Source organism: Rosa rugosa, chromosome 1 (assembly GCF_958449725.1).
Source record: "Rosa rugosa chromosome 1, drRosRugo1.1, whole genome shotgun sequence".
NCBI lineage: Eukaryota > Viridiplantae > Streptophyta > Magnoliopsida > Rosales > Rosaceae > Rosa > Rosa rugosa.
This window is the reverse complement of record NC_084820.1, coordinates 2,396,308-2,409,853: the sequence shown is the minus strand read 5'-3', so window position 1 is coordinate 2,409,853 and position 13,546 is coordinate 2,396,308. Positions and strand designations below refer to the sequence as shown.

The 13,546-nt window shown below is 37.7% G+C and overlaps 1 protein-coding gene across 1 annotated transcript; it reads left to right on the top strand.

The window, feature by feature from the left end:
* Positions 1–2,858: 2,858 nt before the first annotated feature.
* LOC133726951 (umecyanin-like) lies at positions 2,859–3,641 on the top strand. The gene is made up of 2 exons (XM_062154588.1): positions 2,859–3,085; positions 3,173–3,641. The coding sequence occupies exons 1-2, from the start codon at positions 2,908–2,910 to the stop codon at positions 3,496–3,498; spliced, it is 504 nt and encodes a 167-aa protein (XP_062010572.1). The 5' UTR covers positions 2,859–2,907; the 3' UTR covers positions 3,499–3,641.
* Positions 3,642–13,546: the final 9,905 nt, after the last annotated feature.

Sequence of the window (13,546 nt, the reverse complement as noted above, 5' to 3'; positions counted from 1 at the left end):
AGTCCAACCCCAAGTTCATTTGCTGCTGCTGAAGCTAACAGTAATGCAAAGCTGCCGCTCAAGCATCTTTCTAAAAGAGTTGACAAACACAGCAACAAAAAGAGTGCCATCGATCAAAGTTACTAATTACTTGCTAGCTAGTATAATTATGAAGAGAGCTAGCTATTATGTTTCTTTATCTTTCATCTTTTTTTCTTTTCTTTTTTCAATCAATAAGAGTTGCTATAATCTTAGCCGTTTAAATTAGTACATTCGATTCAAATACACTTGTCTCATTCAATTACATAAGCATTGTCATGACTTGATAGCACCGAAGTTTACACTAAAAACTAATTAATAAGCTGGAAACCCAATATTTTTATAGAATGGTTCACATTCATTTACATCTGGACATAATTACTAATATTTACTATAGAATGGAAACCGTAGGTTTGCAACAGCTATCTTGCAATCCTCCTGCCGGATGCCATACACAAGACAAATACCACGTACAAGATCTCATGTAATTTGGCGGGGATCTCAATATATAGCTTCTGAAATCTGGCTGATACCTTCTCCCTATAGAAATCAAAAACCACGAAGACACTTAACATTTCGTACACAAGTACACATACAATTAATGAAGGATCAGGAATCTAGTTCAGCTGTTCAGGCCGGTGGTCAAAAGCTTAAAACCATGAATGTGAAGCATGTCATGGTGGTCCTTGCGATAGCATTTGTAGCAACAATGTTACATGGAACAGAAGCTTAAGTCTACACTCTACAGAGAACGTAGGAGGCGACTTGGGTTGGACTATCCCTCCCGGTGGCGCTGCCACTTATGCATGCTAAATGGGCTTCAGACATACATTTGAAGTTTATAACGATATTATAGGTAAAGTAGTACTTCACTGAATTTATAATTTATATAATTTTCATTCTTCACATAAAACGCATGAGTTATGGTTGTTTTTCAGAGGCGGAGAGCTGGAGAACATGACGTGACTGTATTAAGCAAGTAGCACTTTGACACTTGCAACACCACGAATCCCATATTTCAACTCCAGAATCCTGGGGAACCAATTAGTTCTTCCAGTCCCGGCCCAATTTATTTCACGTGCAGATTCGCCGGGCACTGCGCCAAGGGGCAAAAGTAGTCATCTATTTCACTTCCCAGTTCCCCCACCGCCTGGGGTAGCTCCAAGTCCGCCAAGTGCTTCCGATCAATCTGCGACGACTCCGCATCTCAAAGTAACTATGTTGGCGTGAAGAGATCCTTAATCGATCAATCTAAACACACCCGCAACGAAATTTATTTCCTTGCTAGCTTGTAATAATATGGTAATATGACAACTATGTTGATTTCCAATAGTGATCTAGGTATACAAATTTCCCGCAAGTTTTGTCCAGGGCTATGTTTTTTTACCATATATAAAAAGCAAGTTTCAAAGAAAACAATAATTAAGATCACATTTACATATAGTGAGTGCGCGTAACGTTAAATTTTGGATCCAGTGCACCCACATACGGGATACAAAGGCTAGCTTGCAATTTTTGGCTGGTGTCATACACAATGCAAAAGATCCGCAATATATATGTCATATATATACTTTAGATTTTAGAAGACTAGCTCACTCTAACTGCTTCCTAAAATTCGAAATGTTGTCCCTGTATGAATCCAGACACCGGCTATCCTAATTAGCTCCGAAACAAAAATCACAATTAATTGAGAAATCGGTGCGGTAGTTAAAAGTTAAGAGATTGAAAAAGAATCATATGACGGTCCTTGTTACAGCATTAGTGGCAGCAGCGGCAATGTTGTATGGAACAGAAGCTGAAACATATACAGTACGAGATGACTTGGCTTGGACTATTCCTCCACACGGCTCTGCCACTTATGCTTCATGCCTAGTTCATGGGCATTTCCCCGAGAGATGAACTGTTTATAATAGTAGCTATTATCTGTAGTGAAATACGCAACCTAATTAAGAACATATCTCAATTGTCGATGGAAAGATGGGCAACCAAAGCAATAGTAAGCCATGCGAAAGGTCGAATAGTCCAGTATCAAATGCCAAAAAGGGTTCTGATAATGACACAGAGCTAGTAACGTGCAACAGGTGTAGGTCCTAAACTCCTAATTAAGCTTCTGCTTCTAGCTTCCCTAGCCTTGGAGCTAGAGTTCATTAAATAAAACAGGATGATAATATTGTCAATCTACTCTATCATGTATTTTACTATTTTACTACTTGCACTTAATTTTTGTAAAGTTAAAAGTGGAGTGTCAAAATAACTCCCTCAAAAATATCATATTTACACACAAAATTGAGACCTGAGAGAATTATAATTTTGTGGATGCTAATTTTTAATCTTGAAGCTAATACCAATTATTATCATGAAAATTTGGTTAACTGGCAAGGTCATTGTAACCTCAAGTTCTGTTAGGGCAGCTGAAAAGAATGTTTTTTTTTTTATCCTAATTTTTTATTAAATTATGAGCATACTGACCATAAGCTCCAACCTAAGGCCTGCAGATTTCTGTTTTATACATAGAATTCAAGGGGATAGAATTTGAACGTTGATATATACTAGCAATATACAATTAAAATTGACTTTTTATAACATCTTTAGTATCGACTCTCGATCATTGACATTGACCATCATTAATAAAAATAAAATGCAATTATTTTGATAATCTCGACGTATACTTGTTGTTTTACTGTACCAAATATATACACAGCTTGCAATTGCTAGCTGGATGTGATACACAATGCACATATGAACTCTCTATGTGAAATTTGGCAGGTCTCACTCAACCGCTTCCTATGATTCAAGGCATACTCTCTCTATATATTCAGAAAAAATCACTTATTTCCTTTACTACTACTACTACTACTACTGCAACAACAGCGGAGGATTACGATCGAGATGAAAACCATGAACATGATAGTTGTTGTTCTCGCAATGGCAGTAGTATTGTTACATGGAGCAGAAGCTGTACTATACACAGTTGGAGACGACTTGGGTTGGGCTATTCCTCCTGGTGGCGCTGCTACTTATGCTGCATGGGCTGCCGAGCATAGCTTTGTAGTCAACGATGAGCTAGGTGAGATATATGATCCATTATTGTCCATGATGATCGATCTTTCATTACACTGTACTTGATCGTTGTTTGTTTGTTTGTTTTTTGCAGAGTTCGACTTTGCAGTAGGTGAACAAGACTTGGCCTTAGTAACCAAGGATGATTACGACAGTTGTAACACGGCGGATCCCTTGTTGCTATTCCAGGAGGCAGTTACACTTCAGTTTATCGCAAGCGACACATTTTATTTCACCTCCACCTTGGCCGGGCACTGCACCAAAGGCCAAAAGATTGCCATTTACATCGGCGCTGCCCTGCCTCCTAGTCCCAGTCCGGTTCCCAGTCCAACTCCATGTCCTTCTTCATCAAGTGCTGATGACGCCCTAACGGTAACGGCCAAATTTGTGTCTCACAAGATCATGGCCAAAGGAAACTAGTTTCTGCTTGTAACGATCCATATATGGAGAGTAAATGAAATTGAATAATAAATACACTTTGTACCATGTGTCCATTGTGTCATGTGATGTAATCTGAAAATGTCAATAAGATGATGATTAAACACGAAAATTATGTTTGATTATTTTTCAGCTGAGTTTTTATAATTTATTATTTATTGAAGCACGAAAATTATATCATTTCGTTAAATATTATGAGAAAACTCGTCATTAAAAACATTCAATGAAAAACATAAAAATGAACACACTTTTGTCGACCCGAGTTATCCTCCGCAAACCTAGCATATTAGTAGTGTATGCTTTTTGTGTTTCGAACGAACAGAATCATTCTTATACGTGTATAAGAAAAGACCAGTGTGTCATACGCCGGTCCGAAGACTCGAGCACATGCCACGGGCTTTTTGCGATCCAACGGAATTCTCGTATTGGGTCGGAACTTTCTTGTTTTGTTGGGCCTTATCTTTTTTGTATTTGTGTATCCGTTTATGGGATGTATTTCGTTCGGCCTTTGTGTACAGTATCTGCGAACTCCTTGTCCTCATAGCTTGTAGCAGAATATGAAGCTTTCTCATGACTTACCTAAAAGGCGATCAGAGTTATCTGCCCACTACTTAAGACGGAGGACCTCAGTGTTAAATTCCTAAGTAGCTAGTTATACTTATATATACAAGGGTAAGGCTAATTTGGATACTTGTAAATTAAATTGTACTGCACTATTGGATTTATGATCGATTAAGCCTTTTCGGCTAGAACTTAGCCAAGGTAATAAGATCAAGTCCCATGCCAAGGCCTGCAAATTAATCTGTGTTTTGCCGAGTTTAAAATACAAAAAAGAAAGGTTAAAATCCATAGTGATTTTAGACTCTGTACGTAGCAACTATCAGTTAAAAGGTTCACTTTGGCGGCATAATTAGTATCGACGCTCATTGACTCATCACTGCATATATCAATCAAATAGGAAAATAACATATGAATACTCAATTAGTTTTGATAAGAAATATATACTCATAGAGACTGCAATTGCTGGAGGTCATAAACAACAACACAATGCACACTTATGATATTACACAATGTGAAATCTGGGCGGTCTCGCTGAAATAGTACTTCTAGCTATAAATACAAGGTCGATCCCCCTCTGTAAATTCAGACAATTAATCACTTGAATTATACAAATACAAACAGAAAGATCGGAGGTGAATCAAAAAAGGATTAAAGCCATGAATGCGAATTATGTGATGGTTCTTGTTATAGCCATGGCAGCAACAGGAGTACTAATGGTACACGGAGCAGAAGGTGCAGAATATGTATAGTAGGAGACAACTTGGGGAAGACGATTCCTCCTCATGGCGCTGCCGATTTTGAGTCATGGGCTTCCTATCATAGCTTGACAGTCGACGATATTCTAGGTGATCCAACTAGCACTTCTTCTTAACCTGTTTGTGTCCGGAGAAGTGTTCATTTTTGCTTATGTATATGTTTAATGTATTGCTTGTGGCTTGTGCAGTGTTCAAGTTTGCAGCAGGAGAACAAGACTTGGCTTTTGTAAACAAGGAAGATTTTCTCACTTGCAACACGGCGAATCCCTTTCATGTTTTTGACAACCAAACTACATTCAAATTTCTTTCCAAAGACAGATTCTTTTGCACCAGCACCTTCGCCGGCAACTGCTCCAAGGGCCAAAAAGTAGTCGTTGTTATTGGTCTCCTGTGGATTCCACTGGTGATATTTCTCCTAGTCCAAGTCCAAGTTCTGCTGAAGCTTCCTGAAAAATTTGTGCCTCTCTAAAGTAGATGGATACTCAATTCTTTACTAGCTAGGCTATATAAGCTTGTTAATTATAAGAAGGTCAAGATTCATTGCATACCGGACTATACCTCCAGCAGTAAATTATGGCCCCGATATTTATTCATTTTGGGTAACGACGCTTTAGGTAAAACTACTCTTTTCAATTTGGCCAAATCTCCAAGTTCTACCGTTAGTCCGTTACCACTTTGCTTAAGGTATATTAATTTCATGAGTTCTTGCCAAGAAAAGATGTTCAATTCCTAGTTAATTTCCTACCTTTCGTCTTTCTACTAACCTTTGCATCCAGTTTTGGAGGTGCATGTGTGATTAGTGGAAACAAACTAATTCAACAATCTCTTGCTACATAAATGATATTGTGCATATCGAGTATTACTGCTTTAATTTGTTTTTCTTTCTCTTTGTTTTACAGTCTTCGAATTCAAATAAGGGAATGACAATTTAGCTTACGTCGAAGCAAAAGATTTCAAGAATTATAACATAAAACAACCAATTTTTGTGAGGAACAAAACATATGACTTTAAGTTCCACAATGCATGCCAAGACATATCATCTTATTAGCACCTTTTCCACTGTTCAAGAGGACAAAAAATAGCTATGGATATCTACCCGCTTCCCAAAATTTTGATTGAAATGGACTCTGTAACTCCAAATTTGAATGAAAACATTTAAAGAGTGAAAGAATTGACATGTTCGAGTTTATTACATAAATGATAAATTACATATACATGTTAATAACGACTATGATTTTTAATGTATGTAGTTTGTCAATGATGGGTGTCAAACTGTCAACATGAACTAGCTGTTGTGTCATGCATTATGGGCGATTCAAATTTGATACTCACAGAAATCCTATGCTGCTCCAATATTTTTCTGCTCTTAAAAGAAGTACCGTACTACCTACCATATAATGTACTAGAGAAGGTTCGATTCAAGAGATATATATAGTCTTTCTATGCTAAAAACCTCCTTAGATTTTAAATCTAAGGAATTAGTTAAATAGACTCACTTTTAGATCGCATATCCATATCTCGACCATCCAGTTTTTAGGTCCTAATATATAGATCACTTCAGTAAATTTTCAGTCAAATTGATGATCGTTAAGATATCGAATTAGATTAAATCAATGAACGAACCGAATCTGTCCAATCTGAACCGTTCGTGTTCATAATTGTAAGTTACAGTTTTGAATGTCTTAATGATTATCAAATTAGCTGAAAATTTGCAGAAATGATATACTCATATATTTATAAAAACTGAATGGTCGAGATGTGGATATTGTTAAAACTCATAGTCATAGTGAAAAAGCTTGAAATTGAAGCAACAATGGTGAACGAAACCCTAAGCTATAGGAGGAAGACGAAGAAAAAACAGAGATAGAGAAAAACAGAGAGGCAATTGGTATTAAACTTTTGGTAATCGTACAGTTTGTTATAACTGAATGAGAATGAAAAATAGCTAGCATGACTATTTATACTACTATTTCTGTTACTGGTGTAACAAACTGCAGCAGATCACGACATGTGTTCATCATGATGCAGTCCATTTTTCAACTTGACTTTGTCCTATACTCTTAACATCCCCCCTCAAACTAGTGCTGGGATCCCCAAGCACTAGGTTGCAGCAGAGAATGGTTGAACATCAGAGAATGTGTTTTCAGCCAGGAGGAATGAGAGGAAGTGATTGCCATAAATTCGTAGACTCACAAGCATGCCTGCAATGCATTAGATTTCTGTCCGGAGTGGAAGGAAGTAGCCAAGTTCCTGGTGTTCGCAAAACTTCAATTTTCTTGAGTGGAGCTTGCTGCAAATGAGGGTGAGGAGGAACTGATAATGGGTATGCAGATGTAATTGTTAGAGGCTTGACAACTTGTGATTGAAAAGAGTTGTTATTTGGCTCAGTAGCAGTGGAGGGTGGCTTTGGTTGAGCTCAAATGGAAGCAGACAACGCTTTAGGTGATGCACCAACCTGAATCTTCTTCGTGTCCTCATTTGCAGAACTTTTATTAACCACTTGCCTTGCTTCAGTGATAGACATAGCATCTTTTGAGTTGGTACTCTCACATTCAATATCCTCTGGATCCATATTTCTCTCTTGCAATTCCACACCCTCATCATCTTCAGGCTTCAAGGTAACAACAACAGAAGTTTCTACCACATCCAGAGTCTCATCAACCTGATTCTCTGTACTCAAGGTATTCTCCTTTATATCCTGACCATTGCCAGCTTCCTTCAAATATTTCATACTAAATTCAGTTACTCGAGCAGAATTAAGATTAGCACCTTCATTGTCCAATTTTTCATCAGTAGGTACTACCTCCAAAACTGAGTTATCCATCTTCATCACACCATTGTATTGAGCTAATGAAGGAGATGCAACGCTATTCCTAACCAAACCAGTACGAGGAAAGCAATTTCCACCATTCATCATAGCATTAGTATTAAATGAAGCTTGATAACCATTAGAAGTACCCATACCAGATTGAAATCCATTGCTTTGTTGAAGCCCACCACTTTGTAGAATGAAGTTACTGTTGGGTTGAGAAAATCCCCAATTATACTGGATTCTTCCATTAGAATTGACTTGTGGCTGTGCATAAGTTGCATGGGAATGATGAAAGTCACCAAGCTGTTGTGTTGCACCAGTAGATGTGTATGGAGTAACAAAATTTGAGCCAGAGTTGGGAATCAGGAGACCATTAGGTGTAGAAACAAAATCCATCATGCATCCGTTATTTGGCATAGATTGCATAGCAAAGTTCCCATTCGATGCCATAGTATTACTCATGTATGCAGTAGCAATGTTGACATTATTTGACAAAATAGCCGACTGTGGTGCACAAGCAATTTGAGTAACTGGACTTGTAGGAGTACTAGTAAGAGCACTGATACTGGACTTGGCCACAACAGGTACATGACATGTAGAAGAGTTATTATAATCAATATGATTTTTGCCACGTTGGGGCACAGTAGTAGAGGGTATAACAAATGAACTTCCAAAATGAGAGTCAGGGAATGACATAGAGCTATTATTTGCAACCACTGTAGTTAAGGGTGTCACTAGATGAGTTTTATGCTTCAATTCAAGTTCAAATTCAGCAAAGAGAAGTAAAGACCTTAATTCCTCCATGCTTATAGGATTTTTTTTCTCTTATAATTTGTCTAGTGTGACCATACTCACAAGGGAGACCAGCAAGAATCAAACTTTTAACCTCTTGATCTGATATTCTAAGACCAACAACAGCTAAATGATCTCTAACAGTTTTGAAGCCAACAAATACTTGTCTATCGAATCTGCACCTTTTCTGATATTTTGCAAAGTAGACTTTAATCGCATAATGTGAAATTCAGAATTTGCTGCATAATGTCGTTTGAGAGTGATCCATACCTCCATTGAAGTTTCACAGCCAATTACCAATGTAAGAGCCTCAGCTGAGAGAGTGTTGGTAATCATAGAGATAACAAAACTATCTTGTTGCAGCCATTTTTCACAAGCTCCAGTGTTATTAACAGAGGGAGAATCATAATCAGCCCTCTGACATTGTGGAGGGCATGGATAAGAACCATCTACAAACTTGAGCAATCCATGACCACGAAGGTAGTGCTGCATCAAAAAATGCCAAGTGGGGTAATTTGTATCATCAAGATGAACAGAGACTGTATTGCAATGTTGACCTGAGGTTGCCATATCAAATCTTGAAGATGCACAAATATCTGGATCTTAAAGATGAACTATTTTTTTCTGAAACTTTGAAGATGAACAGCTACTAAGCTTGTGACTACTGTATGAGCTAAAAGACTGGATCTTGAGAAGCAATTGCTTGAATTTCTTGCTGGTAATTGTACAGACTCGATTTTCTTGTTGATTTCAGTTGGTAATTGTACAAATCTTTGGTATTTGACTGGTAATTATACAGAAATGATGAAGAAGATGCAATTTCTAGGGTTCTTGATCTGTAATTTGGGAATTTCTGTTGGTGATTAAACAAAGAGGAAGATTGCAGCGGAAAGAAACGAGATGAGCACAGGTTAGGCCACCATGATTGCAGCGGAAGAATTGTAGGATGAGCTATGGTCAGGCCGCCATGGCTTTGATACCATGTTAAAACTCATAGTCATAGTGAAAAAGCTTGAAATTGAAGCAACAATGGTGAACGAAACCCTAAGCTATAGGAGGAAGACGAAGAAAAAACAGAGAGAAAAACATAGAGGCAATTGGTATTAAACTTTTGGTAATCGTACAGTTTGTTATAACTGAATGAGAATGAAAAATAGCTAGCATGACTATTTATACTACTATTTCTGTTACTGGTGTAACAAACTGCAGCAGATCACGACATGTGTTCATCATGATGCAGTCCATTTTTCAACTTGACTTTGTCCTATACTCTTAACAGATATGTTATCGAAAAATGAGTCTATTTAAGGAAATCCTTAAAATCTAAGGAGATCCTTAGCATGGAAAGACTATATATATATATAAGCTAAAGTTTATTGTATATAAAAATATATATCAAATTGCAAGAAATTTAATATTCGATTAAGCACGTAGATGTCTATGGCCAAAAGAAAATTGAAGAACATATAGAGCCACCTTGTTTGAAAACTCTGGCAAAATATTGAAATTGTGACCACAGTAGCTACTAGCTAGGTAGGTAGGAAGGTTCCTCAATATAAGAAAATGAGGTACTCATGAAATACATGCATGACAATGATGCCCGACCAAACCAATTAACAAAGATTCAAGTCATCCAACTGACCATGTTGTTCTAGATATCTTATATATCTTAAAATTTTCTTAGAAGAAGCAACTGAGGAGAGGTATGATGTATATAGGGAAAATCGTCCAAACAGTGTCTGAACTTTTCCAGACTATTAATTTTCATACCTATACTTCAAAAAATATCAAAATGGTACCTGAGTGTTTGAGCCCGACCCAATTTTCATACCTAGTAACAGTAAAATCGTTAATGGAGTTAACTTTTAAAGGATATTTTCGTCATTTTACTATTCATCATCTCCAACCTCTTCTTCTCCTCCACCCCATCACCGACACCTCTCTTATTGAGTAGCTTTCGACCTCAGTAGAGTATAGTCCATACTCAACTCAAACATGCTAAAGAGGGAGGAGCATGTAGCCAAAAGATCGAAAGGAAAGAGAAGCAACGAAAAGTTGGAATGGATAAAAACAGAGAACAAAAGTTGGAATGGATGCCGTACCAAAATTATGAGCCATGTAATCCCCAAATACATGGAATCACAAACCCCGAAATGAAAGCACCCACATTCAAACTCAAATAAGGTTACCAATTTTTCCTTCAATTAATGATCTTCAAACTCAATCCAACAAAATTCAGATCAATTCCGATGTATCACAAGATCTGCAAAATTGATAGTAACCCACAAACAAGAATATGTAAAAGCTCAAAACTTTACCCTGATTCATTGATTTCATTCACAAACAATACCCAACTCAATAATCAAATCTATAAGCAAAGCTCCTCAAATCATAAAACCGAGACAAGAAACAAAAGATTTCTCTCACTGTAAATTCCTCAAATCTGACCAACACTTTGAAGGACTTCAAATGATCTTCAGTTTACCCAGCAAATTCCTTCTTTGCTCCTCACAAGTTTTCTCTCACTGCAATTCCGAAACAAGCAATTCAGACCCAAACAAATTCCTCATACCATCTAAATTTCTGAATCAAAACAAAGAATCCCAAAATGCATTAGCAGTCATGTCATGTTCATCATCCAAGTGATTCACTGAGCAGTAATATTTCAAAACGCTAAAATCTTCCAACATCACAAGTACACAGCAAATCAATACATAACCCAGAACCATCAAAGACCTTATCTTTATAATCTATTAAACCAAAAAAACCCATCAATATAAACAATTTCTGAGAAAAACCCATATATGAAAAGAAGGGAGCTTGGGCAGTAGCACGTTGTGGGCATGTGAGATGAAGAGGAAGTCTTGGGCAGTAGCACGTTGTGGGCATCGTCCAATATCAAATGACAACTTGAGAGATGGAAAGATTACACAGGTTTCATGCCCTCCAATTGATAAACCCTCAACTGGGTACCCTTCAATGGTTTCGGTGGAGGAGAAGAAGAGGATGGAGATGATGAATAGTAAAATGACGAAAATATCCTTCAAAAGTTAACCCAGTTAACGATTTTACTGTTACTAGGTACTGAAATTGGGTCGGGCTCAGACACTCGGGTACCATTTTGATATTTTTTGAAGTACAGGTATGAAAATTAATAGTCTGGAAAAGTTTAGACACTGTTTGGACGATTTTCCCATGTATATATGATGACAGAGTTGTTCACTTAATGAACAGTTTTTTAGAGATTGTATGTGACAGGTGCATCTGACAGCTGAAGATAAATGTATATTTTTAAATTATTATATTTTAAGTATTTAAATTTAATACATGTTGTTGAGATTTACTTATTTTTTACCGTCCTTAGAGACTGTTTCTTTCGGTGAAGAACACTGTATATAATGATTTATTTATGTTTCCATTCAATTTCTAGAAGCCTGGTTGATCGAGATATAGACAAATTCCTAAGGCATATATCAGCGCGCCTCTTTCTAATATTTGAAAAGTAATAATGATTGACTGGACCTGAGCTTAATCAGAAAAGCCCTGCAAATTAAGTACAATAATCGAGGTTGATTTGGCCAGTACAAGGACTAAGAAGTTAGGCCGATGCACGTTGTGTTATATATTATTATTCTCAAGTTGACTTAGCAAATTAGTATTCTATGCAATCGCGGTTGATTTGAGGACATATAATTAGTTATTATCAAATTTTCTGTTTCACCCACCTCCCTGCTTTGTTAATCAAAATGCTGAAAGACAATGGTTCTATATATGTTTCCATGTATAGACTTCATAGATTCTCTATTTTATTAATGTATGTACACTGAAGTGTCCCGAATCATTTTAAAAGAGTATGTAAATGTAACTGGATCCTTTATTTTGGTTAAAAAGATTATTTATGCTTTTAATTATGTAGTATTTCTCTTGCTTCTAGCGGAAGAGATTTAAAGTTCTAATTTTTTTTTAAACAAAAATTAAAAATTTGAACCTTCATATACTCTATAGAGATACCATTAAAAAAAACCCTAAGACCCTCAGTTTGACATCTCGTTCTCGTCCGGCGGCGGCCGGATGGCGGGGCTGGCCTCCTTCCACACCGTCGTCATGGTTTTGCTGCTGGACGGGAGATCTAATGCCCATGGGATTGTCGGAAGGTTTTGGCTCGGTTTCCGTCAGAAAGTTCGGCTGGGATGGTGCGATGGGTGAGCGTGCTTCACTGGTCCGGTCATCGATTCATACTGCTGGCTTCTGGGATCGACGGTGGCGCGTGCGGTTGCAGGGCCTACAGGGATGGGTCTTCTGTGCTGATCCAGGTCGCGGAAGCGTTGGCACTGCTCGGCTTGGATCGCCGGGACGAGATGGTGTGGTTAGGCGGGCGTGGCAATGTAGGTCTTGCGATGTGGGTCGGGCGGATCTTGGCCGGACAGGTGTTGTACGACGGCGTGGTGGAAGGGACAAGGTGGATTGGCCCGAACCAATGATGGGCCTGGTGCATTCCTTGGTGGACTCCCCTTTTGGGCTGGCACTGTTTGTTGGGCTTCGGTTTACCCTAGTCCATAAACTTCTAAATTTGGGCTAGGGTTTAGGCCCTTGGCCCAACCCTATGTTTTTAGCTTTTTGTCTAATTACACTATGTTCCCTTGTATTAGGAACCTAACAACCCTATGTGGTGGGGGCCTATATTCTATGTCTCCATTTTATCCATAGTTTACAGGCTCACTTTAAGTGAGCGGTTAGTTCGAATATAAGTGGTATATTTCTATGTATCACAGTAGTTTTGCTACAACTTCTTGATCTGTCTAGTTGAAGGCAGCAGAATGATATTTAATGGTCATCTTGGCATGCGTTAATTAAATCCACATTCCTTTAAAAAAAAAACTAGGTCTTAATCAAATCTCTTTGAAAAAGAAATAGTGTTAAGAAATGTTCGGGTAAAGGGTGGGAAGAAATTTGGTCTTATAAAGATGGATCATTTCCGAAGCAATATATAAGAACTTTACGAACTATGACCTTTTGAATCAAAAGTTGAAATTACAAGTTCGAAATGGTCAATTGCGCGTTACCCTAGCTAAAGATCTTGGCTCATTTCTATTGATTATCTCAATCTCTC

What these genes read in the sequence shown, in the direction of transcription:
- LOC133726951 (XM_062154588.1), top strand. Translation starts at nt 2,908, where the DNA reads ATGAAAACCATGAACATGATAGTTGTTGTTCTCGCAATGGCAGTAGTA. An exon ending in TGTAGTCAACGATGAGCTAG is followed by an intron (nt 3,086 to 3,172) that starts GTGAGATATATG and finishes TGTTTTTTGCAG; the next exon opens with AGTTCGACTTTGCAGTAGGT.